Here is a 27,854-nt window from a genome sequence, read left to right on the forward strand (position 1 = left end):
TGTGATAAATATATATGCAAATTATTAGGTCCTCACTTCAGTGTGTGCTGTGATCCTTACATGCTTTCTGCTCCAGATTTAGCAATATTTAAGTAGAATATGTAAGAGAGAGAGCTCTGCAACCCATAATTTTTTAAATGAATGAGCACAACATTTTTTGGGGCTTTTTTTTGATCAGGGTATCAAGGCATTTCAGAGATGCTACTGCAAATGGTCTTGCCCAGTCCACATTTGTCGATACTAATGCACAGTGGTTGTTACATGTACAGAAAGAAAAGTGAAAACTGCGTATTTTTATTTAAAGGAAAGAAAAGGGAGTGTTAGGTGAACAGTAGACATGCAAGCACAGCATCCAGGAACCAAATGGATGAACTAACTAAAAAGACCTTTCCTCTTACCCTAAATCCATGTGATTTTCGTAAACTGAAAGAATGATCGTCTTGTGATTATATGAGCTCTGTTCTTGAATCTGGCCATTGATTGAAGTCTGCCAGGGGAGGGAGAAAACAGGAAAACATCTTGCTAAAATTTTCCTGTGTTAGATTAAGCAGCTTCACTCATCTCTGAAAGGTCATGTTTTCTCATAATCAAAGTTGCCCAGTCTGAGACTCTCCCTTGCTTCCCTACAGCTTGGCTGCATGGTCCATGGGGCAAGGCGGATACAGCACTGCATTTGTCCTGAAAGCTGCGATGCTTTTTCATCATCTCAGTGTGATTTGCATCTCAGTATTGGGGTTTGCAACAATATACATCTCCCTAATTACTGTTACACTAAAAGCCTTTATTGCTTGAAGGAACTAGTCAGTTGATTCCTCTGGCTCTGTTTCTGCAGTTGCTAATCCCTTGCACTGGCACAGACTGCATTTCATCCACCTTTCTCAGCCTGCTTTCCCATGTTGTCCAGACTGTTTTGACCATGGGATGCTCTGACTCTGTACGGAAACTGGGCAGGGGGATATAGCCACTATCTAACTCTTAAAAATGGTGGGATTTCCAAGCTGGTCCAGCTCCAACTCATCCCTCTGCTGTCGCCTTTGGTAATGAGTTTCAGCTGCAGTGTGGAAAGGTAATTTTCCTTGACTACTGCCAGTACTAGAGAGCCAGACTTGCATATTTCTAGGTGTTTACTTGAACTCTGTTTTCTAGTCTCCAGGCATCCAAGTTTCACTAAACTCTAGGCTTTAGAGGATTTTAGTGGATAGTTCTGTATTAGCAGAGTTTCTTTGTGGCTGAACACAGGGGAATGACAGTGCAGCATAAAGTAGTAAGTACAAGATATTACTTGCCAGATTTCAAGAGATCTGGTACAACATATTTGTTTAGATGTCAACTGTCAAAACTAAGAGCAAAAAAAAAAAATATGGAGAGATAGTGAACGTGTGTTGGTGAATCATTCAGATAGATGCCTGAAAACTGTACCAGGAAGCATAATGCTCAAGATATCTGGTTTATTTTGGCATGTGTATGTCCATGTTATATCATCTGAGTATTTTTAAGTTGCTTTCTGCATTGTTTTCATATGTCACTTCATCCTTCCTTAGAAACTTCTTTGCTGTGGATCAGGCATGTTTTAAAACTCCTCCCAGGTCAGACAAGGAGAATACAAACATGCTGGGTGTTGAAGGTAAGCAGGGGCCATGCTGTGGCATGGCCAAAGCCAGCTCTTTGCCAGCACCCACAGGCACCCACCCAGCCATCCAGGCTCAGGCTGGGCTGCTGCACTGGCTCCAGGTCAGCTGGGGCGAGAGCAGGGAACAGCTGGCTGTGTGCGCAAACTGTGCAGAGCTCTGCTAGCGTGAGGGGAATTGCGCCTCAGCCAGCTTGCAGGCATATATAAATATTTGTGGCATAGTTTGCATTATTATTTCAGCTGAGCTCTAAACATTTGGTTGCTGATAGCAGGAAAGAAACTAGTGCCGCTATAAATTTCAGTTGGTGCAGAAATGCAGGGATTTTTGTACCGGCTGACAATTAAATAAAGTCCCTGAGCCTCTTTTGATAAATAACTCTGCTGCCAAATATGTGCAGGAACTCTGCAAGCCTTTGTGGGGGAAGGCTGGGAGGGGAAAAGGAGGAGGACACAAAGGCTGCCTGTGCAGGGAATTTCCTTGGAGCACACACACACACACCTTCTTTCTCCTGTGTAGGGTTGTGTTTGAGCTTGCCCTTTCCTCTTCATGTTTCCATCTCTGCCAAGCAGCTAAATGGAGAGGTTAATTTGAGAGACTGCTACAAGTAATTGCAGCATGGTAATTGCATAGCTAACATGAGTCTTTTCCTTGTCCTGCCTGCTGAAGGAATCTGCATGTCACTGCAGGGGCATAGCTTGGTGGAGATTTTTTGTTTGTCTTTACTAGGAGTTCCACTACTTTATTAGAGCAGCTGTTGTTTAATGTCTTTCCATTGTAGCTCTGTGCAAAAAGAAACAAACGAAAAAACACCAAACCAAAAAAAATTAACCTATGTGTGTCCTAGTAAAATTGTGACATTGTCCACAGAAGATGGTCCCCCCACTCCAGCCATCCAAAAACCTAGTGTATAAAAACAAAGACATAAATTATGACTGTAAACCAAAATCAGTCATACAATTGAGGGATAACAATTTGAAAAGTCTTCTGTGATACTGTGCTTCCATGCAGGAGGGCAGCTACATAAATGGTTTGGAAAAGTGTCATTCTTTACGAAGAAATACTGCGCTTAATTAATTCTTGCTCCTGGGAGGTCAACCTGGGGCACTCATTATTGTCTTAATTGGTGGTATAAATCCTGAGGCACTGGCGGGGAAGAGAGGAAAAAAACGATGAGCAGTTAGCAACATACAGCCTTTTGGATAAGTGCTAGCCAGTTGTACAACCATCCTAGTGACATTTTATGGTTTTATTGGGTTATAGGTCTGATCCTTCACAAATTAGGTTAAAGGGAATTGATTTGCATAAACAAAAATATAAAACAACAGCAAAATGCAATAATTAATTCCTGAGTTCTCCATTAAACTGTGTGAAATAACTCAGAAAAGCACTTCTTTGATCTCCTGTTATTTGTATTAAATTATATTCATTACTGTTCCCATCTGGAGTTTCATAGCAGGCCAAAAATCATCCTACAGACAAAACTGAAAGGAAGTTAACTGTAACTTTTTAATTATATACATTCCATCTCCTTTTTTTTTCTTAATTTGAAAAAAGCAGATGGAAGCACAGGCCAGTGCCTTCCTCTCCATTTAAATCACTGAAGTGGAGAAGCAGAAAATCTCAGCCGTTCTTTCCCCTCACATATTGTTTCAAGGTGATGACTGTTCTGTCTGGAGACTTTGACATGTTTGCTAAAAAGGTCAGGAGTTCAGTGAAAATCGAAATTGTGGAAAAATACGTGCGTAGTCCTATGGATGCCGTGGTACCCTTGCTGGAAGAATCCAGTTGTTGTAGATTTGCACTTGATGGAATACATCTCCCCCTTTTTTTTTTGGTAGCTGCCTCTCTGCCAGCTGGCCAGCAGAAGTGTTTCAAACTCCCCAGAAATTGGGGGCTGGTTTTATAGAATGATGGTTTATAGAATGTTTTTTACATTAAACCTAGGTTTGTGAAATCACAAGATGTTTCGGCAAGGGGCACAATAAAAAAATGGTGGGGTTTTTTTCAGCTTCACCATTAGGGACTAATGGCATTACTAGCCCCATGAAAAGTTTTCTTCAAGCTCTGTCATCAGATTTTTTTCCCTGTGAAGCCCATAATGCCTTTTTCACCTTAGAAACTATTAGGATTTATCAAACATGGCTTGCTCTGTCTTTGCTGGTGAATTTTTTGTAGTTGCAGATGAGTATCCCCACTGTGGTAGCCTAGAGAGGAGTGACACGTTCCTCATCTGCTCATCCATGTCCTTTGGGCCCTTATATCTATTTAAGAAATAAGAAAACCCTGAGATATGTCAACCTTTTCAATTTGTATAACAACAATGAAAAGATAATAGACTTTTTTTCCCCTTAGTGGATTGCTCTTAAATCCACAGGTCTGTACTTCCATATACAAGATGTGGAATGGCAGCTTTTATTGCATTTTTAGCTTTAATTTTTATTGCATTTTGAGTTCTGTCAATTCAAAATAATGAAATTCACTGCCACACTGGTTTCAAGAGCAAATTTAGGTTTCTTTGGCCATAGAATCTTAGGGCTGGTCTGCATCTCCAGAGTAAATGGATAGACAAGCAGAAGTGTGGATGGCAAGCTGGAAATACCAGCAATGACAGACAAAGCCAGAGCCCTTTCCAGGGCAGGCTGGTGCTGAGCTTCTCCACCACTGGCCGGCTGACATTTCTAGGTGCTCTCTACCAGCTATTGAAATTTGTTTTTGCAAAGATCTTCCTGTCCTGCCCTGACATACATAATCAGCACAATTTTCCTGCTTTCTGGCAGTGAGCCTTCCTTTACTTATTGTTGTAGCTGCTTCCATTTTGTGCCAGCAGTGGTTTCCAGCCACAATGTCAGGCAATTAATTTGTTTATTCTGCAAGCCATGACTTCCAAAGTGTGATAGACAGTGCAGACATCCTGGAAAAGTGCTGTGCAACTGGGAATAAGCTCATTTGAGCTTCCTTTTAGATAGTTGCTTTGGTAGCTTTCATTACTTGTGGGGTCTCCTGTTCTGGCTGCAGCCAAGTTTGCTGTGTGTTTTATCTGTATGGTATCACTGAACAGCATATGCTGGGTTGTAGATCTTTTGTAAGCCTTTCTGTTCAACTCCAGTTGCAGGTTTGCATGTTACCTAGGCCTCCCAGAGTAAATATTCCCGGTTAACAAGAGCCAACCAGGATTTGGTGAGGCAGGAGTTTTTTGTTTTCTGACTGCTGCCACTAGTTAAAAATACTGCAAACTACATTTCGTTCATGCATGTACCTGGGCAATTCCCTGTTCACAGAATAAAACAGTTTTGTGCAGATCCCATTACTGAGAGATGCCTTAAATGTCTGTTGGTGCTCCAGAGAGAGTAAGAATGGGAGGTTTACCTTCTCTAAATACATTTTACAGGGTTAGCAAGGATAGAGGGTAACTTAAATGATTAAAATAGAGAGACTGAAAAGAGGCCATAAATCACAAACATTTATTTCATAAAAAGTACACATATTTGCTCAGCCCCTATTTCAGAATAAAGCTAAGTGCAGAGGTTTCAGGTGTGTGGTGGGCTGGATTTTCTTTTCAGTTGTTACTGGTATTTATCTTTCATCTCAGAGCTCAGTCAGAGTTTATAAATGACTGATAAAATGTACCATGGAAAAGTCCTTCCTGCTCCTTTGTTTCTTTTATGATATGCTCCACTCAGAAGCTTATTTTGCAAATTTACCAAAGAATGGCCTCTAAATCTGCAGGAGTCATAGCTGGCTGCCTGTATTTGGGGGTAATCAAAGCTGAACCAGATGAACCGAGCAGGCTGTTCAAACAGATTGAGCTTGCAATAGCCCTTCTCCGCTGATTACCCTGTCCCTGGCTTGCAGTGCAAGTTTTCAGCTTGTAAGCCCACTATGCCTGCAAATAAGACTTGGCATGCCCTGTGCTGGCAAAACATTTTTAAGACGTTGTGATCAAATGATCTATCTCTTCATGCATGTGCATGACTTGAGCTCTAAATAATCTGTTTTGCCAAAATCAACTGGACAGTGAAGGAGAGGGAGCTGTATATATTCCCTATCAAATATGTAAGGGTAGCAGTTCATGCTAATAAATCCATAAGACTTCGTAAGTTTAAACACTTAACTTTGTCTTGAGGGCTCATCCTTAATGAGGTCCTTTGTATTCAGATAGCCAGTGGCATAACAGCATTCAAAATATTACTGAAATAGTTAATATTCTCTGTGGGCACTCTGTTCTGTACTGAGCTCTCAAAGTTTGACTCATTCACAGGCAACTGCTGCAAGAGTAAGTGGTTAATGGGATGAGGTGGTTTCTTCAACATTGTGTTGAGGTTGGATTGATTAAATAGATTATTTACTTCTATGCAATAGACCTAGGAAGCCAGGTTTGTTTGCTGCTTGATACATATGGTTTCACATATCACTCTCTGCTTTCAGTGCAGCAGGTAAGATATCAACACAATTAAAAGTGAAAAATAATCTGTCTGCTCTGCCACTGGTGGATGCTCAGGGAACACACGCTGATACAATAGATTTCTGAATAATTTATACTCAGCATTTTTTCCTTGCACTCGGTAAATGAGGATGCCTAATGTGGCATGGTCAGAGTGATACTCTATCTGTCATCCATTAAGATAACAAGATTGGTGGGCCTGGGAGGAATGTAGCATGATACACAGAAAAGATGAGATTAAAACATGAAGTGTTGGTCCAAAATGTTCTCTGTAAAGGATGCTGATAAAAACAGCTCCGAAAAACAGAATTAATTGAAAACTGTGATTTCCACAAAGCTTTGTCTTCTCTAAAATAAAAACACAACATCCACGTTCCTTTCAAAAATTGTGGATAAAAGGAATATTGGAGTAAATCACTCTTCCTGATAGGCCGTCAGTTGTTTCCTCTCCTTTAAATTTAAGTACTTTGTAGGTGCTATCAAAAACAATTATGTACGACAGTAATGCTTTATGTCTCACAGAATGGGATTTTTTTTTTATATTCATGAGGCTTTTTAAATTACAAAGAAAAAATCATTTGTGATTGTTTCTGGCACTGGAGTGTCTCATCTCCCATCGCAGAGTGTTAATTTGGATGGGATGCTAAAATATTTGCATAAAAAATGGCTCATGTAAATATTCAGCCAAACAGATTCATTTTGAGGTGACTGTATTATAGTTTATAGTATATTGTTTTCCAAGAGCCAATAGGCACTAAAAGTTGATAAATTTATAAGCAGTGGTGGTTTTCAATCTTGGAAGTTTCTGACAGCTTCTTAATATCAAGTCACATTTGGATTTTTTTGCTTTTTGAAGAAACTATTGGGGTTGTGAGATCAAATGGGAGCCATTTGATAGAAAGCACTTCGAGGAAAACTTAGGCTTGCTTCTGACTTCAGTATTTTTAATGAAAAGGCCACAGTTATTTTACCTGTGCTATTTGGAACCTAGCCTTGAAAGGGTTTAAAATGTGCTTTTCTGTTTAACTGGGCAGCAAGCACCTGCTCTATCACCATCTCCATGCCCTATGCAGTTTTTTTTTCACTGCAGAGCTGTAGTTGGGGTCCAAACCCCTGCAGAGGGAAAGATAGGACACTGCTTTTTCAGCCCAGATTCAGGAGGTATCTCTGAGCATGACCCTGCTTGCAGTGCCATCCATAACTTGTGGCTGCACCACACCAGGCTTCTGGAGGTGGATGGGAAAACTGAGCCCCCAGTGCCCAGCAAATTATGCTTCTCACCCACCAGTGCCTGAACTCCTGTCCCAGCTTGGTTTGGGGTTTGTGTGCAAAGACAATTATAATCTTAGTGCCTGTCCAGAGGAAAATTTAAAAATCTAATCTTTTTGATGATGTATTGCTGAGCTTTTAAAATAAGTTTGTCACAAAGGCTACAGGGAATAGTATCCGAATGCTGACTTGAAGAAGAATATTTGTGAGTGGGCACTAATGTGTTGTTGAGAACCATGTCCTTAGCTTTGACCAGGACCACATTGCACCTTTTTTTCGCCTGAATATTTTGTGTAAACAAGTGCATTTTTATTTATGTTCCATGAGTAAATCCAGGAAGAAAATCAAATACAGGTGTTAAAAAGTAATTTGTCAAACAGCAGTCAAAGCTTCCACAATTACTATCCTCTTCTATATCTTTCAGTCTGTGGAGGACATTGCCTGGGGAGGTTAGGTTGATGAGGAAACTCTCTTCATTTCTACCTGGAGATCTGCTTTCTCCAAATTTGTTCTTAAGCCTTTTTTATTAGTCATAAGTTCATGAATGCTTTATACTTGCTGTCTGCACATGGATCACATTTTTCAGCAGCACTGTGTGGTCAAGTTTGTCTGGTAAGGACTTAGGCAGCCTCCTCTGCTTTCCTTTCTGATGAGCTGTAATTAAACCCTGGCTTATAAGGATGCTCACTCTGAAGCTATGTATCAGAGCTACCAATCAGTAGGTGCAATTAGCTACTGGTTATACTTTGGTAAAGTACAGATGTATTTGGAGAAGACTGTCTCTTCCCAGTATTGGGTGACTTGTTCATTTGGGCCATTTTATTTCTTGCCCTATCAGGCTGGTGGTAGGAGAGTAAAGCTATTGGTGGCTGTGGGTGTTAAATCACCTGCAGCAGCACTGGATTAGGCTGATGTGGCTGCCATAGAAGTTACCAGTTTTGGCTTGTCCTGTGTCTTTCCAGCTAGAAAGTGATGACCAAGTAAGCTGTAGAGAGATGCCATAGATGCCTCACTGTTGTTGTTAGCCATATCAGCAATTATCTCAGAACCAGGCATCACAGGGGAATATCAAAGCAAGAAAGGAGTGAATACTGCCATAAATTTTCTTTTTGGCAAGTAAACAAATGTAGATACACGTGCCATACTTGCCACTGCAACAATTCAAGCAGTGGTAATGATTAGAAGTGTGGAATATAAAATAGCAGTGTTTATTGATAACTTGAAAGGTTTTAATTATCCAAACAAATAGCTCTAAATTCTTCTTCTGGGTCCAGTAGCTTAAGGAAAAGATGTAGAGAGTTTTTATTTACCACTTCAATGGTAGTAATAAATATCTCCTAAATCAGAGGAGCCAACTTCAAATGAGGCTTGCCTGTGCAAGAGCTGCAGAAAATGTTTGCCAAGGGTTACGTGATTAAAGAGTAATTTTTCAGTTCTGAGTGAATCTTAGGTATTTTCATAACCTTAGCATCTATAGTACATTGGTTGTGCAAGGAATTTATGACCAGCCCTTACTGCCTGCCCTACCACTCCCTGATCATATAGCCAGAAAGTCTCTCAGTCAGCTCTGAACAAGAGGAGTTTTGTCTTTTGAACTGCACACGTATCTTGGTGAGCGCTTTGAGGAGAGACAATTTTATAGCTTGCCATGATTGCATCCTTAGACAAATGCATTGTGGGCACAGAGCTATTCTCTGCAGCATCAAGTTTACAGCTTTCCTGTAGGGTATAAACATGTGGCTGGTTAAAGAGTTTTAACCTCTCAAGCCCTCCAACAAATATTACATTGCTAACTATTCTTCCATAATGTTGTGATGTTGACTGAAATTGACCCTGGTGCTTGCTGAAACCATTTTCAAAATCTGAATGAGAAGGTTAAATACTGCTGTCAAATTTCCAAATGTCTGTTGCAGAAACACTTTTCCTGAATATCTGTGGGTTGAGCTCTAAAATGCTTAAAGTAATCCTCTTTTTCTTTTCTTCATTATTATATGATATTATCTAAAGCTTGGGGTTTAGTGAAATTGACTTGGGTTTTGCCTTTTTTGTGTGCCTAACCTTACCATTTATGGATATTTTTCTCTTTTTTACTTGTTGAAGGAGGTGTTCAGTCAAATGATGTTCCTTAAGTATTAACCAGACCTCTCTGTTTCTTTAATTTCTGTTCAAGATCATTGTAATTACTTGATTATTTTCACAATTGTATCTGAGTAAGAAAAAAGGTGCTGTAATTGGCAACTCTTACAAGTTCACAACTCAATAACCTGATACTGGAACTCTTCCACCTGCAGAAGCCTCTTTAATTGCTGTAGGAGTTTCAGCAGTTAAGAGACCTGGGTTTGAAATTATTTCTCTTTTGAGGTGCAGCCTTCAAACTAGAGAGTCTCTGCAGTAACAAAAATAGATAGGACCTTCAGGCTGAGTGAGTCTTTGTTTTTGGATGAGTGTCTGACTTCCAAGTGAAGATCTGTTAGGAAGGATGTTGTTTACCCAACTCATTATTTACATTCAAAAGCTCAAACAATTTTTAGTTGAGCTTTTTTGTCAAATCTAGGACTTCATTTCCTGAATGCTCTTACTAGTTCTAGCTTTGTTTATTTTGGCCTTAGGTTGCATTAGATAATTAGTTTTTATTTAGGAGATGAGTCTTATGTTGCAACAAACAGTACTAAATTATAGTAAGACTGAGTCTTTAAAGATGCCATACTCCAGCCATAACTTTGAATTAGTTTTGTTATTTTAAAGCAACATTTGTGCCGGTCTCTATGGTTTATGGGAAGCTCAGAAGCTTATTTGTTTTCTTTTTTTCTTGATTCCAGGGCTTTTTCCGCAGGAGTATCCAGAAGAACATGGTTTACACATGTCACAGAGATAAAAACTGTGTTATCAATAAAGTTACCAGAAATCGCTGCCAGTACTGCAGACTACAGAAGTGCTTTGAAGTGGGAATGTCCAAAGAATGTAAGTTGTCTTGGAAAAAATTTATTGTTTGTCATAACCTATGTATATGTGGCAGTCCTAAAGGAAAAAAATTATTTTGCAGTTATGTGATTGAAGCCAGTATCTGCATTCATATGGAGGGGAAGGAGTATGAATTTGGTACACAACTTTAGACCTGTTTTTGCAGACTTCTGAGTCCTTAACACTGCAGCCTAAAAGTTCTGTGTTCTTACTGCCTGGACCCTCTCTAAAACGTGAAATGAGATGGCAAATGCTCTTCTCTAAACATGCAAAGCAAATAAATCTGACTGTGCAAAGCACATCAAAACCCCAAAGGATCCTCTCCCTTCTTTTCTATAAATCTCTGGTTTGCCGTTTAAATTATAATTTTAAAATATTTATATAAAAATATGTAATATTCTCTTTTTCCAGTTCATTGATATTCCCATCAAGACTGAAAATATAGCTAAAAAAGCCCTTTTCAAATGCCATGGGGTAATGCTTCTGAAACTTTCTGATTTTTGATTGGATTGATTGCAGTAGCAAAAAAGTCTCTGGTGTAGTAATCTGTTCGATTGTTGAGGGTTTTTACCTCTATCAGTGATGTTCATGGTGTCAGTAGGTCAATTCCAGTAATAACCACTACAGAAATTTGCAGTGTGTACATAAAAAAGGAGGGAAAATTGCCCAATCAGTTCTTAACTTTAATTCACCCACAAGAGTTCATTGGAGAGAGTTTAAGATCACAGGAAAAGATAAATTTACGATGATGAAGCATTTATATCTGAACTGTGATTTAAACTGGTTCTCATCTTCAGCATTTTACATCTTTGAATTGTGTGGGGCATCCCAGTCATTCCTTTTTCTGTATTTGGTCAGGAGCTAGAGGTACTAAAGCTACTCCTCCTCACTGTATCCCATTTCTCTCTCCCACCCTCTCATTCCTCTCAGAGAAAGAGTGTTGAGAAGTGGAGAAAGAACCAGGTACATCCTTTGGACCATTGTGCTATGTTTCCATCTTCTTTCATGGAAATGTGAAGTTGTGGTTATTGGAAAGTTTCAACCTACTGAGGGAGGTCTTTGGATTTCCATTAATTCACTGTCTGTGTTGGGTTTTCTAGTTTTCTTGCATGCCTGAAGTGCACTTCTCTGTACATAGGTATAGATCTGTTGGAGTGGAGACTATGATGGGTGTAAAGGATAAGGTAGGCTAAATGCAAAGATAGAAGATTGAATAAGGAGGATTTTATTGATAGCTATTTCACTGCATGTGAAGTGCACATGAAGCTTTTTTTCCTTTGATAGAAGCAGTATGATGTAGTTTGGAAGAGAAGAAAAAGCACTTTTCTCACCTGAGGCCTTGTTGGTCTCGAGTTCCTAAGGACTTTACTGCTGATGTGAAATAGTAATCTTATTAAAGGCTGTAACGTCACATTGGAGTAGGTTTTGGAAGTATCAACAGTACTTCTAACATGTTAACCAAAGTTACTTTGGATAAACTATAAAGACTTACTGCCTTTTAGGTGAAGAATTGTTTTTTCCCATAGGGTAGCTGGAGCTTTGCCAGGAGGAATTAAGGTTTTGCTCTGCCTGTTTCCTGGGGTGAACTAAGTGAAACTGCCCTTTGGCAGTTGCCTTTATCTCAAAATTCTACAGACACTGAAAGGGGGATAACAGGTTGGAGGGGGAACAGAGAATCCTGGAGAGAAGTGAGGGATGTCCTCTGGCTGCATTTCTGTAGAAATCATTTGCAAGGGAACAGAGAAATTAATTTAAATGTCATCAGTTTGAATGCAGTGTGTCTTGTCTTCTGGGTTTAAGAACTAAGTCTGAAGTGATTCTGTGTTATCCCTTCATAAACAGGAGCTTTTAATCTCTTAAGAGATTTGAGAAACTATTTTCTTATCTGACCTTCTTTCATACATATCTCTGGGTTTTAATTCTATTTCTTTAGAAGTTTATGTAAACAAAGGCACATCTGTCATTCAGCTTTTTCTTACCAGACAGAGGTTTTTCTTTTTTCCCAAGTGCATTATTCACATTTTATTTTTTTGTCTTCTTACAGTTCTGTTATCTTGTAATGTGAAAGCAATGAACAAAGGACAGAAAAAAAGTATCAGAGAAATCTCACAGGGAAACAAGCCTACAATGCTCAAACCAATCCCAATTGGGAAAGTAATCACGATGGCACCTGCAAGTAGTAACTCCAAGGTCTGTTCTCAGGAGCTAAGGAGGAGTAGATGCTGGTTTTCAGTATACAGAGTAATCTGTATACTTTTAAGCTTAAAGCTTAAAAGTCCTGTGTTTATTTGTTCTGTCTTTAAAGGGCATGCAAAAGTACCTGCATATGCAGCTCCCTTTGAGCTTAATGAGTGTTCCTCACAAACATCAGAGGACTGATGGGAACTGGGCACATAGCCGTGTGATAAGTAAGGGTTTAAGTATGGGGGTACAGTGTTTGAAAGGGAAGAGATACTAAGCATTTCTTGTATGCTTTTATCTTGTTTCAGAGAATGAAGTGAGTTGATAAAGGAATGCACCAAATTTGCATTTCTTTGTAGGTTGTTTTGTTTGTGTAGGGGGGAAAAAGCGATCTTCGACCCCATTTTTCTCCCCAGATCTGATCAAGAGAGGTCAATAACTACCTCCAGGACAAGAGTGGAGCTATTTGCCTTGTGATAATATCTGCAAGACCTGCTGAAACTTGATCCCACTAGTGTAGGGACCATCTTTCATTGTGTAGTCCCTATTGCAAAAAGTTTGTGCTCCAGATAGGAAAGACAAAGAGTATGAGGAGAAACGACTTAGTGGTGACTGCCTTATCATCCTACAGCAGGACAAAACACAGCTTGAAATAAAACCCTGCCATCTTTAATCAGATACCCTTCCTTCAGAAACTCCAGAGCTTTGTCCCCGAAACCTGAGCTGGCAGCTCCTGGTTCAGGGCCTGGAGCCAGTTCCTCCACCAGCACCGCATCAGGTGTGGGCATTGTTATATGGCTGTCCCACCTTAGCTCATGTAGGAGTGCTTAGGGCAGTGTAGGTACAGCTGAGGCTCTGGATCCCACTCCAAACCACTTCTGTCCTTCACAGTCTCCCAGTCCATTTGGTGTTTTTAATCATCACGTTGAGACAAACGGTGATCACGCAAGATTCTTTTCTTGCTGCTGCTGAAGTGAGAAGGCTGCTAAGGCTTACAGTGGCTCATTATGTGATGGAGAGCCTTAGGAAACTAACCTTTGCCCTTCTCTTACGTGATCTCTGCGCTGCTGTTGAAGCCCCATCCTCGGCGTGACCCCAGGTGCCAGCCAGCAGCTCGCTGTTGCCTGGATGCGGGCCCTGGGTGCTCAGGAGCTGCCGGGGGTCACACATACAGCACTGCCTCCTGCAATTAAGGGAGCACGCAGGAAGCTGGGCAAAACTCTCCCACAAAAATGGATTCTTTCAAGCAGGATGCTGCAACAGTCACTTTGTAAGGTGAAGCCTGCTCATAAAGAGAACCTAAATTGGATTTTTTGTAGGGTATAAGGGGGAAGAAAATGGAGCTCCCTTCTGCCACAACTGCCCAACTTAGCCCAGCAGTTCTTCAACTTCCATCGTTTTTAATAAACTCTGTAGGCTGCAGGGACTGTCACTGTACTTGATGTTTGGGGTCCCCTCAGACACAACGCAGCCCACATACCAGGGTGTGATGCAGAGAAGCTGTCTTTATACTGGCATAAATCTTGTCTACAGTGAGCTCTAATAGAGCAAAATGATGTTTATAAAGGCACAGAATTGTTCCAGATTACTTCAGCGCACTGAAGCAATGTTGAGATTTGCAGATCTGCTTACAATTAACCTCTCTGGAGGGAGAAAAGGAGGAAGGGAGGGAGTGCAGGGAAATTATAATCAGGAGGAGAGAATCTGTTTCTGTGCTCTGTATTTTGTTGGGATTTCTTAACTTGTCCAGAAATGTCTGTTACTCTTTGTCACAGACTTGAGTCTTACAATATTTAAATGTTTATGCTTCTTGGAACATGTGATTACATTCTGCTACTGAACAATAGAGTGAATGAATTTACTTATTTTCATTCTGGTTGAAATTGGCAAGCAGGAAACATCAACTTGAGGAACTGTCATGTTTGTGTTTTTTACTTCTCTTTAATTTTTTCAGTCTCCTTAAGGAAGCATGATTCCATCTGCAGTGAGTGGCTATGTGGAGGGCTAGTCTGCATAGTTGCATTTGAGAAGTTTATGCAGATTTCACTGATGTAATTTTAAAGTGAATTAATTAGAATGCATGCAATCTTTATTTAGATGTTAGTCAGAACTGAACTGGGGTTATTTTATTTATTCTTCTTAGCCAGCAGGAAGCTCTGGATTTAGGAATTTTTCTTCTTTGCTACAGGCTAGATTTTTAACTGGATGCCTAAATACCACACAGTGGCTGGGGGCTTTTTCAAAAATTCCAGAGTAGTTGCCTTGCCTGTTAACTTGCTTTCTCGAGAGGCAGGAGCTAAATATCAGAGTAGAAATCGTAAACCCCTGAATTCTGTTCTGGGACTAATTCCTCTCTCTAAACCCTACAAGCTGATTATTCTGTCTTTCCTATCTTGAGAGGTGAAAATTATGTCTTTTCACCGGGGCTGGGAGACCTTGTATTGTAAGTGCTTTGAAAGTAGAAAGATGTAAACTGTGAAAATACCAATTAAATTAAGAACTGGAGAATATAGATGGTGGGTAAGCTATGCCCAAGCCATAGAGATCACATATTTTTAATTCTGTTTTTTAAGGACAGACTGTTTTGGAGATTTTTTTCAGCTGCTAATCAAATAGGAAATCTTGGATTTTTTTTTTCTTCAGGCTGAAAAATTGGGAACTTTTAAGTTAATGCCAAACTCTCAATATCACTGATGAGGAGATTGTTTTAAGATGACAGCAAAGCTAGTGGGGAAGGGTTTCCTGCAACAAAACCCAGAGTGCTCTAGTGTCAGCCTGTGCTCTGCCAGTGATAATGCATGCTTTGTTATGCTGGGTAGCTGAAAATTATCTACATACAATTAAAATTCTCTTGTAGAGAGCTGGGATCTACTTATTGTGCATTGTTTCCCATGGTTAAACAAACATCTCTTGCTTTCCACATCATTTTTTGCCTTCAAAGAAGCAGATCTGTTTTTTCTTTCTCCTTTTGGGGTCTGCCTCTTCTCTATTTTAGCATTTACCCCTGATTTTCCATAGCTTTCACTTGCCAGCTTTAATGTTTAAACAGCAACTTAGATTGAATGTTATTATCCATAATTTACTCTATGTTCTGTGAAGATGGTTATGTAATAGCAGTAATTGCATCAACTCACCTAATGAGCTTTCCCTCCAGTGCCATGTACAGCAGATTAATAGCCCATGAATTCATTTGCAGCTCGTTGTATTTCAGAAAAGTATTTCAGGCAGCAATTAATAAACTGCTAAAGAAAATAACATAAAAAATGATTTTTTTTATTATGTTAACTCTCCAGCTGAACAATTTATTGGCACCTTTCATGATCCGGCTAAGTAAATTCTCTCCTAATTCCTCAAGCAGAGTGTGATTAGTGAACCCTGCTCAGCTCAAGACTGTCTGGTAATTAGTCTGATCTTTATATCCTAAAATGCTAGGGAAAAGTAAGAATAGCGTCCTAATGTTCTCTTTTTCTTCTATTCTTTGCCTTTCAGGCATTATGCAAATAGCTGTAACTTTAAATTGCAGCACACTAGTGCTGCAAATTCTTTTTCCCCCTTTCTTGCATAGGAACTCTATAATTGTGTAAGCAAAGAATTGAAGACCTCGGCCAATAAACAACACCTGGCACTGTTTCTGCCCTGCTTGTTGTGAGCTGCAGTGTCCCATACCTCCCAAGTGGTGGGACAGAGCCCGAAGCAGGGATCCGAGGAAGGTCATGGGGTGCTGCTGCCCTGAGGAAGGTAAACCAGGGGTTAAATGCCACTGGAGAGGGAGATGCCAGGAGAAAGGAGTGAAGAGGGAACGAAGAACAGGGAAAGTCCTGTGTTTTGCAGTATAAAAGGGGATGAGGTGATTGAGCCCAACAGGAGAAGAGCAGCAGTGAGATGCCATGGCTAAAACCACTTTGCAGGGAAAGTGTCTGGGGAAAGGGAGAGAAACTGCTGCATGTGGCCAAACTTGCCAGGCTGCTCTAGAATTACTATTTCCATGCTTTTTTCTTTTGGTTGGTGCTAGTGTTTGGGCATTTTTAAAATTGAATATCAAGTTTTTCATGTTTTACATTATTTCTTTTTCAAAAGAAATAGTTATCTTCCTGCCACTACCATCCCTACTCTCCCAGTCCAAAAGAAGCGTTTAGCTTGTCTTCGAAAGTAGTAAAATATATATTTTAAAATATTTTCCCTCATTTTGGGCTCTTGGGGACTGAGTAAGCATAAAGGGAATTCCTTCAATAAGCTCATACAGAGATTGATTACATGTCCTCAGCTGGAAGTTACATTAAGACTTATTCACTAAGGTATAGCTACCGTTGTGAACTTTTCAACGCTCTCTGCTGTCTCTATGACAACACAGATCCTGGCAGAAGTTACCAGGGCTCATGTGCTCTCTGCAGCCTTTGTCTGCATCCATCAATCCTAGTCCTCGGCGACTGTAAATGTGTGTCTTTCTTACGTTTTTGCTTAACAAGGTGTTTTATTAAATTTGTGACACTTCTAAAGTTATTACACTAATCATTTGTACTGCCGTACGCAACCATGCTCTAAAAGAGATGTGCTTTATAAAAGGACTTTCTGAATGGCTCTCAGTCTTGTCCTGTGGAAGATATTCAGCTAAATGGCACCAAGTCCTCGTACCAGTAATTTTTCATTCATTACAGGTGGAACTTAAGGTAACTAAAGCCTGGGAAAAGCATAATGCACACACAGTCTAATTTTTGCTTAAACCTGCAGTGCACTCCAGAGAAGTGCTTGCTACTGTTCAGTGCTCTAGCAAAGTCCTCAGTCCTTGCTGAACACATCCTTATTTTAAAGGAGCCCATAGTGTGTCTGTTGGTGCTTGCAGCTGTGGTTTCTCTGGCAGTCCAGCCATATGCCACCTTCTAAGGAGATTCTTCTCTGGAGATTGGGCTCTTTCTTGAGAGCAGTTGGTGTTGGCAGAGGTCTTACTTGTCATATTTTTCATTTTACATTTTTGGGGTGTTTTAGAAATCATCAGATCCTTTCTTCATCAGTTTCCCAGTAGAAGGCATTTTGGGCAGATATCTCTTACAAAATCACTTCCCAACATAGATCTTGTTCTTTTTCTGCCCTTTTTCTGTTATTTCTCATCCCCTGCTTTGGTTTATAGCATTATTCCAAATTGTACATGTAAAGACACTGTCTCTATGCATTTGTGGTGCCACTGCAGGTCACCTTTACCTCTTCTTCAGTTTAGTATCCCAGCTGCTTTCATGGCAAGGAAAACCCTGGGTTATCCTTTCTGCCTTGTCCTGTGCCAGGCAATGCTGCTGTAAGAGCCAGTCCCTCGCCAGTCCTTGCACTCCTAAGAATGATACTGAGGACACATTTGCTTTGTCATGCGGGCATAACTGCTGAGACCCCAATCCCATGACCTCAAAAGCTTTGTTTCAGAGCTTCCATTCTTCCTTTATGTACTCAGTTCACTGCTTCGTATTTCTCATTCGGATCATCTTGTTGTTTGGAGATGCTGGGCATCTTTGCATCTCTTTCTAATTACCATTGTGCCATGTGGCTTGTGCTTTCTATACTGGCCCTTGTGGTTTCTCTGGTATCTTTTTTCTCCCTTTGAATGCTCTTCCCCCCCCCCGCCCCTAATTTTTTTATTTTGGGATGTTGAATCCAAAGGATGGAGAAATGTCAATGAGATAAATATCAGTCTGGGAACGAGCAAATTGCCAGTGTTCTGGGCCTTGAAGCTAAACATGGCTTATTTGGTTGTCAGGCCAACCTGAAAATGTTATCTGCAGTAGCCAAGGTTCATGAGAAATGCAGTAAATTGTTCCCAAGAGCTCTGGGAAGTCTGAACTGCAGCAACCCTAATGTTCCTGAAGGACTCTCTATCAAAGGAGAGGCTTATTTGGTCCTTCTCCTCAGAAGAAACAAATATGAGAGTGTGTATATCTTCCTGCTGGTTTATATCCACAAACTTCTGTTTTCCTGGTGATCACTTTACTGGAGATGGTCTCGCACAGGGAAGGTGCCTCTGCAAAAGGCAAAGACGCAAAGCTCTTGCTGGCCTCTCTGCGGAGAGCAGCTCCCGTGCTGATGGTGTGGAAGATGGAAAGCAGGCACTCAGAAAGCAGTAAGCGCTCAAAGACGCTTTAGGAAGATCTCTCCATAAGTAGATGAGGCCATGGATTTCCCTCTGCTGCTGTCAGGCTCTCACGGCTTGCTTTCATCTGCTGGATGAATTGTTAGAGCAGAGGGAGCTTTTCATTGCCGTGCCTGCGATAAGCCGGCTGACACGTTGCAGCTCCTCCTGCTGGGATGCTGGCCCTAGGACTGTGCTCTAAAAATAGCCTCGATTTGTTTTTAGTTTGACTTTGTATCACATGCTCATTTTAAAATATATCAGAACGGCTAATTTCCAGTTCTTTAGCGCTTATGTGGAAAGTGTAAAGGATTTTTTAAAGTGGATGGTGTACAAGGAGTAGAAATAGCACCCTTTCTATCCAAACTTAAATAACACTCAGCTGCCAACTCTATAAAAGGAAAAAGAAAGATCATAAGGTGTTAGAATTTTTAATGTCCTCAAGCCCAAAATGAACACAAATGGTTTTGCCCCGTCTTATTTTACTCCAGTTCTTGTTTGCATGCTTGCCTGTTTCTGAAAGTTATTAAATGTTTAAATCTAGGTCTCATGAAAAGTCTGTCAATCAGACAACAGCTCTGAAACCTGACTTCTACAAGTTGTAGCTTAAAGCCCTACAGGCGGTGCCTGTGGCTGATCGGCATTTAATGAGCTGTGGGATCGTTTCTCAGTGCCATGCATCCATAACCAGTTGCTTGTTGTTGATATAAACAGATTTAGTAAGTAAATGTGAGGAAATTGTCTGACTTTGGAGACATTTACCTGAATTTCAGAGTTAAAGCTAAGTGGAATTCTTCCTTTCCCCTGGCAAAAAGTGCAACAGAAAGCAAACATGCTTTTAGTTGGATTACAGGCATGGTTAGTCATCTGACAGACAGTTTTAATGGAGTCAGAAAGACATGCTGGGGAAACATGCTGACCTACTTTTCTTTCTTTCTTTCTTTTTTCAAACTTTGGAGCACGTGTAATATTAATTTAAAAACTCTCCATAAAGTTAGACTTTGGTGAAGGAGCTCATTTTGTAATTTAATTTATTTACACTTTTTTTAGGGTATGTTTTGATAACTGAACTTCATCAGGTTGTTTCTGTTTTTGTTAGGAAATTGGGTTACCTCTGAGAAATCCATGTTCTTCCCCCTCTGCAGGACAAAGCAATCAGCTTCAAGTTAATGAATGATTTAAGTCCAATCCTCTGAGGGAGGACTTTACAAACCATTGACAATAACAGACTAACAAAGCATTTTCAATGCATTACATTTTTAAACATTTGCTGTCTTTAAAATTGTGGGAAGAAGGATTACTGGCAGATAGTGTTGTATATTTTGCACTTTAGCTTTTTTTTCCCCCTATGTTAAGGAGGTTGGTGCTTCACCATCAGTATTTTCTTGGAGGCAGAATTTGATATATATGAACCTGGGAAACTCTTTGCTGTAAAATTTGAGAGCTTGGGGGAAAAGAAAAACTCTTAAATTAAATAGGAAAACTTAGCAGTGAGAATGGATTAAAACATCACAGAGATACTAAATTGAATCATACTGGGTGATAAAGAAAAGTGTTTTAGAAATGCTGTGGACTATCTCACTCCTTCAGCAGTGGGCACACATACATTTTGTCAGATGGCTGAGGGGTGCCAGGTCCCTGGCAAAAAGCTGAGCTCCATTCACCTTGCAAGCAGTTTTGGTGAAGACATCACTGCGCGGTTGAAGGAGCAGGAGAGGACATCATTCCTTGACACACTGGTCGATCCAGGGACACTGTTTTCACCTGCTCTGTCTCCTCCTGTTTCTATCATTAACAGGTTTTCTGCCATCACTCACCCCTGGTGCAATGGGTGCTGATGCAAATCCTTTGCTTCCTCCCATCTCTCCTTGTTCTTAACTCCCAACAAGCTGATTACAGTTTGCATCATGGAAATAGCAATACAGTGGAAGAGAGGCATTAAAAATGGAAATTGCCAGTAAGTCCTGAAGTTTATGGGGAGTTTTACATTTCACAGAATCCACAAGTTACATATACCTTTATGAAGTGCAGTAATTTTATATACTGTGTACTTGTAGAGAATGTTCCAGAGGCAAAGATTGAGATCTATTTTTTATAGTTCTTAAAATTAAGTGTAAGATGTTGGCTAATACATGAGTCAATATATCTCATATTTTTCTATATCTCAAGAAGGCTGGTAGTGGCATTGCACAGGTCTTAGACATTTTGTATGCTGGAGATACCAGTAGAGGAGGCATCAGCCCAAGAGGACAAATCAGCAGTAAATGAATATCCTTATGCACTGAACTGCTGCACCTCATGTGTTCAGCATCCCTCACTGCACCATAGCTGTGCTTCATACAAGGACTATCTTTCCCATGTTTTTCTTGCTATAGCACTTCTTCTGGGAGTCCTGTGACATGGTATGTTTTGATTCTAGTGGAGATGCAACTAGGAAAAGACTCTCAAAAAAGCAGCACATCTGAAATTCCATTCAAGATTTTTTTTCTGATACAGGAAAGTTGTTGATGCTGGAAGATGAAGCATTAGGTTTAGAGGAGCTTGAGTTGCTCTCTGACAGTACCAGGCTGCCTCTTTTGGCAGGGAGCTCTTGTGTTTCCAATTAGGAATCTTGTGAAGATTGGTGAAGAAGTCTAGAGCTCAGTGTGTGTTTGGTCTTGTAGTCCGCATTGTACTGTGCTGCACCATCTGGTTATCCCATCAAATAGCTCCAGGATCAAACCCAAGTGATCCAGATCCCTGGAAAAAGTGACTGTTAGTTCATAAGATCCTTTTGACAGCACTTCTTTACAAAAAAGATGTTTGACTTTCCCTTTTGGAAGAGAAGCTCATTGCAAACTTTGCCCCCTGCCCCTTCTGTGGATGCCTTTTCAGGTGAACACTGCTGTTAAATCAGGATATCCAGAAAAAAATTTAAATGGAAAAGGAATGAAAATAATTAAAAAGACAGTACATAAAAGCAAGAGGATAGTTGTTACTAAGAAAAAGAAGCTCTATTATGTTCAAACCTCTCTCATAACAGAGGGAAAAGTAAACAGGGACAGAGGTGAACAAGCATAAATATTTTATTCCTTTAGTTCTAAAGAAGGCTATAATCCTGTTTGTCCTCAAAAGAGAGTCAATGCCTTTTCTTGGCAGCTTTTCCTGTTGTTTTCAAAGTCAGCTACAGCTATTTCACATGTTTATTAGGAACATTATTCCTACTAGAATTTAGGCATTGTAAGGTGTGAACATACATAAACTGCACAGACCTATCATCTGCCACTCATAGGGTATGCAGTATAAACCCACGAGGTTTGGGATCTTCTTTCTTGGTTGGGTGAGTGAGGCAGGGAAGTAACCCTCTGGTAAAGGGGCCTTGCACTAATGGAGGAGGAATATTTTAAAATATTCCCTAGAAACTAGGGTGTGGGAAAAATGAGGCAATTAAGAGGAATCACTAGATACCCTGTCTTAACAGTTTATTATATATATTTTTAATGAGTATTTAATCTCTAATGCTTTGTGATGGATTAGAAAAGAGGGGGACTCAGGCCTCTTTCTGTGCATACTTTTATGTTTCCCCTTCATTGAACATTTTCTCTGGGCAAATTGTTTAACTTGAGCTGGTTGGAGGTGTTCCAGCACAACAGAGCTTTGCTGAAAATAACATTGGGTTGAATCCCAAATTGAAGAGTTGCTTATTGTGTTCAGATTTGCAGAATCTCAGGATGAGTTACAAGGGGGGCCAGGAAGGAGCCTTGTCTGTTCCTGTCCTCCATGTTGTACATCCCAGGCCCTGGGGGAGTTGGCTGCACTGTGTCTATGCAGCCTGGTGCTCTGGGCAGCTCTGCAGCTGGATGGGCAGGTGGATGTTCATCAGCTTTTTTAGGAACTGAATAAACCTCTGCTTTTGGAAATCTTGAGGTTTTAGCCTGTGCTTCCCATGGGGGTTGTAACCCTACAACAATATCCTGAGGACCTCATAAAAACCTTTCTGGTAGTGCATCTTTCATCTTGCACTTCCCACAGACTTGGAGAAGACCATCCTAGCTGGATGCAGGCACCCAACTGTGTGCAATGAGTTCAGGGGCCAATCAGACACTAGTGATGGACATGAATGATTTGTCATCAGCGAGATATGATGGGTCAGCAGCCACCTGTAATGCCAGATGATCCTTGCTGGGTAGTCACTTCTATTGCCAACTGGTGACCATCACCCTCATTTAGTTAAGGACCAGCTGTGTGTTGAATTCTGTCTCCTTGCCCAGCCCTTGGCTTCCCTTTCAGATGTCATCTCATGTCCAAGTTGCATCCTTTGTTTTCATGGAGAAGTCTGGGAAAACTAGGTCAGTTTATCCAAGTAGAAATTATTATTTTATTGAGTTAACTCTGTGTTGACCTGCTGCCTGTTTGCCTTCTCAAAGCAAACTCCCTTGTGTGCACTAAATCTTGCCCTGGAAGTTGCAGAACCCTCAGTAATCACTTTGATTTCATATCAAAAATAAAAAGGCTGCTTTTCTTAGTATCTTTATATTTCCTGGAAACAAGTGTCTGTCTGCTTTGCTTCTTGTGTGATCACTGCATCAGGCTGGTCTGGTGTGCTGTGAAAGCACTTAATGTAAAAAGGTTATGTGCTGGGTTTACTGGGGATATTTAGAAGATCTTACAGAGAAATCAGGATTGGATTCTGCTTGACCCTGACTGACAGAATTAAGCTCTTTAAGCCAGTTCTGTAGTTACTAACATGCCTTCTTTTTAAAATAATCTGGTCCGCTTACTTCTGCTATTTCAGAACTTCAGTCCTAGACAACAAAGCTTTTTTTTTTTCCTTTTTTCTTTCTTTTTTTTTTAAATGAAAGAATATTTGGAATATATTTTTAAAGAACTTCTTTGGCATTGTACATAAAAGATAAAATATATCAAAATAGACAGTCTGATAATGAGGTGCAGGCTTGTGGAGTGATTCATGTCATAATGTGAGTGCTGAAACAGCTGAGGTTGCTGCAGGTGTGTTAAGGGAATTCGACCCTGTAATGCCATGATGCTTTTGCCTCTACATAAAGCAGGAGTACAGATGTCTGGAGAGCCTGCATTAATAGATGAGAATCAGTATTTTTGTATGTGAATTATGGATGGAGCAGTACTTATTAAAGGCAAAAACAAGGGCCTTTGTCTCCCAGGCACCTTTTGCTTTGAAGAGTCACACTAAAGCCTGCTCTGTCCCAGGAACAGAGATCCCAGAAGTGAGCTGGGGTTTCAGCTGCTGCCTGTTAAGCCTGGCTGGAGCTCAGAGCGAGTTATGCCATGCATGGGCAGAAAGGGATCTGAAGAAAAGCCTGGGAGGCAAAGGCCTTTTAAATGCCTCAGCTGGTGAGTGTAGTGCTTTGGGGTGGGCAGTGAGACGCTAAAGCTGAAAGTGAATAAACTTGTTTACCTGTGGCAGCAGCCAGCTTCAGCAGGGCTTTCCCGGAGACTGCTGGCTGGCTTGGCATGACTTTTCTGAAATCCTGAGATGGAAAAAAAAAAAAAGTCCCCTGACCTCACTCCTTGCTTTCTCCTTAGTTTACAGTTAGTGAAAACAGGACTATGTAATCTTCAAAAAAATATGCCCCACCCCAACAACAAATCTGCAGATTGTTTATTCCAACTGCTCAGCTTTTGGGAAGGGAAAGGATGTAAACAACACACTAAAATGCAGTGAGATGCAACAGTATTGTTTGGTCATGTTATTTTCTCGTTTGATTAAGCTTTTTTTTTTGTAGCATTATAGCAAAACAGCTTTAACAATACACACTGTTCTTTAAAAAAAATCAAACCCACCTGCCATCCTAGCCCCTGGCCAGTGCAGATGTGTGCCTACCAGCTGTGTTGGACTGTGCATCAGTGTGAGGCTTAAACAGAAAATTTCTTCTGGCTGATCTAGCAGTGCTTCTAGTCCACCTGGCTAAATGATACTGTTCTTCCCTTCTCCTGCTGCTTCAGCTAGCCAGGAGGGTAAGCTTGAGCAGGGTGGCTCAAATGTGGTTGTGGAGTGCACACTCTGTCCTCCACTTTGGGTGCCAGTCCTGGCACCTGGAGAGATGGAAATAACCTCCCAATTGCAATTCTATTTTATTTTGTTTTAGTAGTAGGAGTACAAGCGAGCTTTTGCATTTAGGAAAGAATGTGTGTAAGTTCGTAATGGTGTGTTTTCCACATTTGCTTTGGAGGAATAGGTAAATTGATTCTGAGCTATTTCTTTGCTTTTATTGTCACTGGCCTAGTGGGAGGCCAGGGCTGCAAGCTGCTGAGGCTGTAACACAGACAAGCGCTGCGATTCGAGAGTGCAGCTCCCTTTCTTCAAACATGCCGGGAACAACTGTTCCTGCGCCTTCATGAGCTCAATTTACGGTTGCGGGAGGCGATGTGTTCCCTGCGCCTGATGAAGCACCCGCGCACGCAAAGCCTCTTCAGACGTGTTGTCAGTTGGCAGCTCTCTCGCTAGATGCACCTTTACACAATTGCACAAGCCACCAGGAGGTACAAATGTGAAATTCAGCCTTGGGGGCAAAACAAAGAAATGAAACTTAGGTATGAAAACGGTGTTATCCATCTGCAGATACAGATATTAGACCTGATCTCCCACCACGCTACTGTAGTTTTTACACTAATAGGACTCTGCTGCAATCAGTGGAGTAGCACCACTGCAAGACAAAAACAGCAGTGGGGATAAGTTGGGGCTGTTATTTTTAATTCTGGTAAATAACGTAGAGAGTGAACCCTGTTTGGGGAAAACCAGACTGTGTTCTCTGTGTGAAACCACCCATAATAAAAGGGAGAAATGCAGTGACACACTGTCTTGGTATTGCTCCTGAACTTCTGCTCTTACTTCTGGGGAGTCATTGCCCTGAGTCCTGAGTGTCCCGTGTGCAAGCAAAGGGAAGGGGTCTTCCAGCTCACCTCCTTTTTTTTGGTAGCCTTTGCATTTGCTTCCTGTAAAGTCATTTTTATCATGCATGACCAGAATTTGTCCTGTAGCTTGGACTCATTCATTACATTGAATAAATGTGCTTATTATGGAAAGTTATTTTGTGGAAGGAGTTTGTTGATGGCATTGTCAGGAAAGAGGTTGCAATTTGTCACGGTAGGTAGCTTGCTAGTTAAGTAAAAAGTAAGCCATGTTCTTTTCCTCAGTGTATGTTAGGATAAGAAATAAAATAGCTGTGGCAAGTTGAAGTGTGAAGTGTTACAGCCAGACAGTGGGCAGGGATAGTGTGCAGTGTCTGGTCTTAGCTTACAGCTATGCACTTCCTTGGCCATCGGTGGTCCTGGATAATGCCCAGCAAATTGAAACAAGGACTTTGGATAACCCCAGCATCTCGTACTACCATGCCTGTCTCCTAAGAGAAATTAATGTAATATCTGTAGATAAGTAGACTGATTTACCTTTTGATGACCCTGAGAGAAAGGTCAGATTCAGGGTATTTTTGCTCATAATCGGTTATCCATAAAGAGTTAGTGTACCAGGCTTCAAGATTGTAGCTCAAAAGGGCAGTTGCTTTGAGAAGGTAACTTGAAAGGGCACCTCAACAGCTGAAATGAGATGAGACAGATTTAATGGCCTCTCAGTGATTTCTGACTGAAAGTTCAGAGTTTGAAATTTAGGGATATTTTTTCTTCACCCAGTCTATGGTAAAAGAAATGCACTATAGCCTAATAGGAATTTATTTTCAGGGTGAGTATTTAGAAGAGTTTTTCAACTGCTGTGTATACATTTAGTCACTTCAGCTGTAAGGAAGAGAAAGAATAATCACTTTGTGTTTGTTGCCTTGTGTATTTTTAGCTAATGTGTTAAGACACTGAAATTCCAGAAAAGCTGTCCTCCATTTCCCCAGAGTATTTTGGTTTAACCAGCTGCATGCAGAATTTTATCTGGACTGCCACAGAAGTTACTAGTAAATCCACTGGGATCTTGGCAGCCAAAGAAGTAGATAGCAAACACAACACTTTGCTTCCCTGAGGGTTTTAGTTTCATGGGGATTCTGCCACAGGCTGGCACTTCTCAGTGGATTACCTGCAGAAGCCCTGTAAATTTAGGAAACCTCCCCAGATGGAGTGATTGATTCCCAAAGTTCTTACCCATTCCTGCACTGTGCAGGGAAGGGAAAGACTGGCAATACCCACTGAGTGATACAAGTACTTGCAAACCTGTTGCGAGTAGCATGGAAATCTTAGTAAAAGTCATACTTTTTATGTTGAGAGTAAGAAAGTGACTGATTTCATGCAGAATATTGAGAGAGATGGGGCATGACTAGAGTGAGGAGGGAATGACGTGTGTAGTTTAACAGCTGCACAAGGTGCAAAGGGACATTGCAAGACCTGCATGTGGAGATACTACATTTCACGTATGGGAATTTCTGGCTATATTACGTAACTTGAGGTGATGTCTATGTGAAATACAGGTGGAAATATACCAGTGAGTAAATTTTGTCCAAGTCCATGAGTATGGCTAGGCTATTTCCATTGCAGATATGTTGGTGAATTGTCACGAGAAATATTAGTGATTTATTCTGCCTGCAATTGTTAATGCTAACAACCTTCAATAGCTCTTTAAGCATCAGCTGCTTAGAGCATGTGGATTATCCTATTTCACGCTGGCAATTAGTTGATGATATTAAAGTACTTTGAAAATGGAAATCACAGGGCAAATGCTATTTAAACAGTTCATAATTTAATGTATAATCCCATCTCTCCACCTATTTTGATGGGAATATGTATGGAGATGGTAAGGGAGACCAAGGAGTCTGCTCTCAGTTCAGGTGCTGTGTCCTGCCTGTCCTGCCTCTGACTCAGCTGCTCCTCATCCCCTACCTGCCCACACCCATGTGCTGCAAAATACATTTTCTTCTGTTTTTTTTCCCATTTGTTTACCAACTTTCTGTTTTTGCAACTTCTTTGTTTCTCATTTGTTCTTAGGACCTGTTTGGGGAGTGTGGGGGGTATTCCATTTGTATTTCTGGAGTCCTGATTTTTATTCTTTGGACAGTTGGTACTTTGTTTGGCCTGTTCTGCAGAACTTGAACCACTCCTGAAACACTATAGTAAATATCCAGGTAGACATTAGTTGGTATGCTCATACACTTGGAAACAGCTTATGGGATTTTGGTGTGGTTTTTTTTTGTTTGGTTTTTTTGTTTGTTTGGTTGTGGGTTTTGGTTTTTTGGGTTTTTTTTGAGGTGGGTGGTTTGGTTTTTAGGGTTTGTTTGCTTGGTTTGAGTTTTTTTGTCCTGTTGTTCTGCAA

At 40.7% G+C, this 27,854-nt stretch overlaps 1 protein-coding gene across 4 annotated transcripts in view; it reads left to right on the plus strand.

Annotated features, from left to right (window-relative positions):
* RARB (retinoic acid receptor beta) overlaps positions 1–27,854 on the plus strand; it is a 319,974-nt gene that overhangs the window by 264,040 nt on the left and 28,080 nt on the right. For all 4 annotated transcript variants that reach the window (XM_021538079.4, XM_031503873.3, XM_085573205.1 and 1 more), the window contains one exon: positions 10,161–10,302. In XM_021538079.4, coding sequence (XP_021393754.1) covers positions 10,161–10,302 — 142 coding nt within the window. The remainder of the gene's footprint in view (positions 1–10,160; positions 10,303–27,854) is intronic.

The sequence above is a fragment of the Lonchura striata genome, chromosome 2 (assembly GCF_050655825.1).
Source record: "Lonchura striata isolate lonStrDom1 chromosome 2, ASM5065582v1, whole genome shotgun sequence".
Lineage (NCBI taxonomy): Eukaryota > Metazoa > Chordata > Aves > Passeriformes > Estrildidae > Lonchura > Lonchura striata.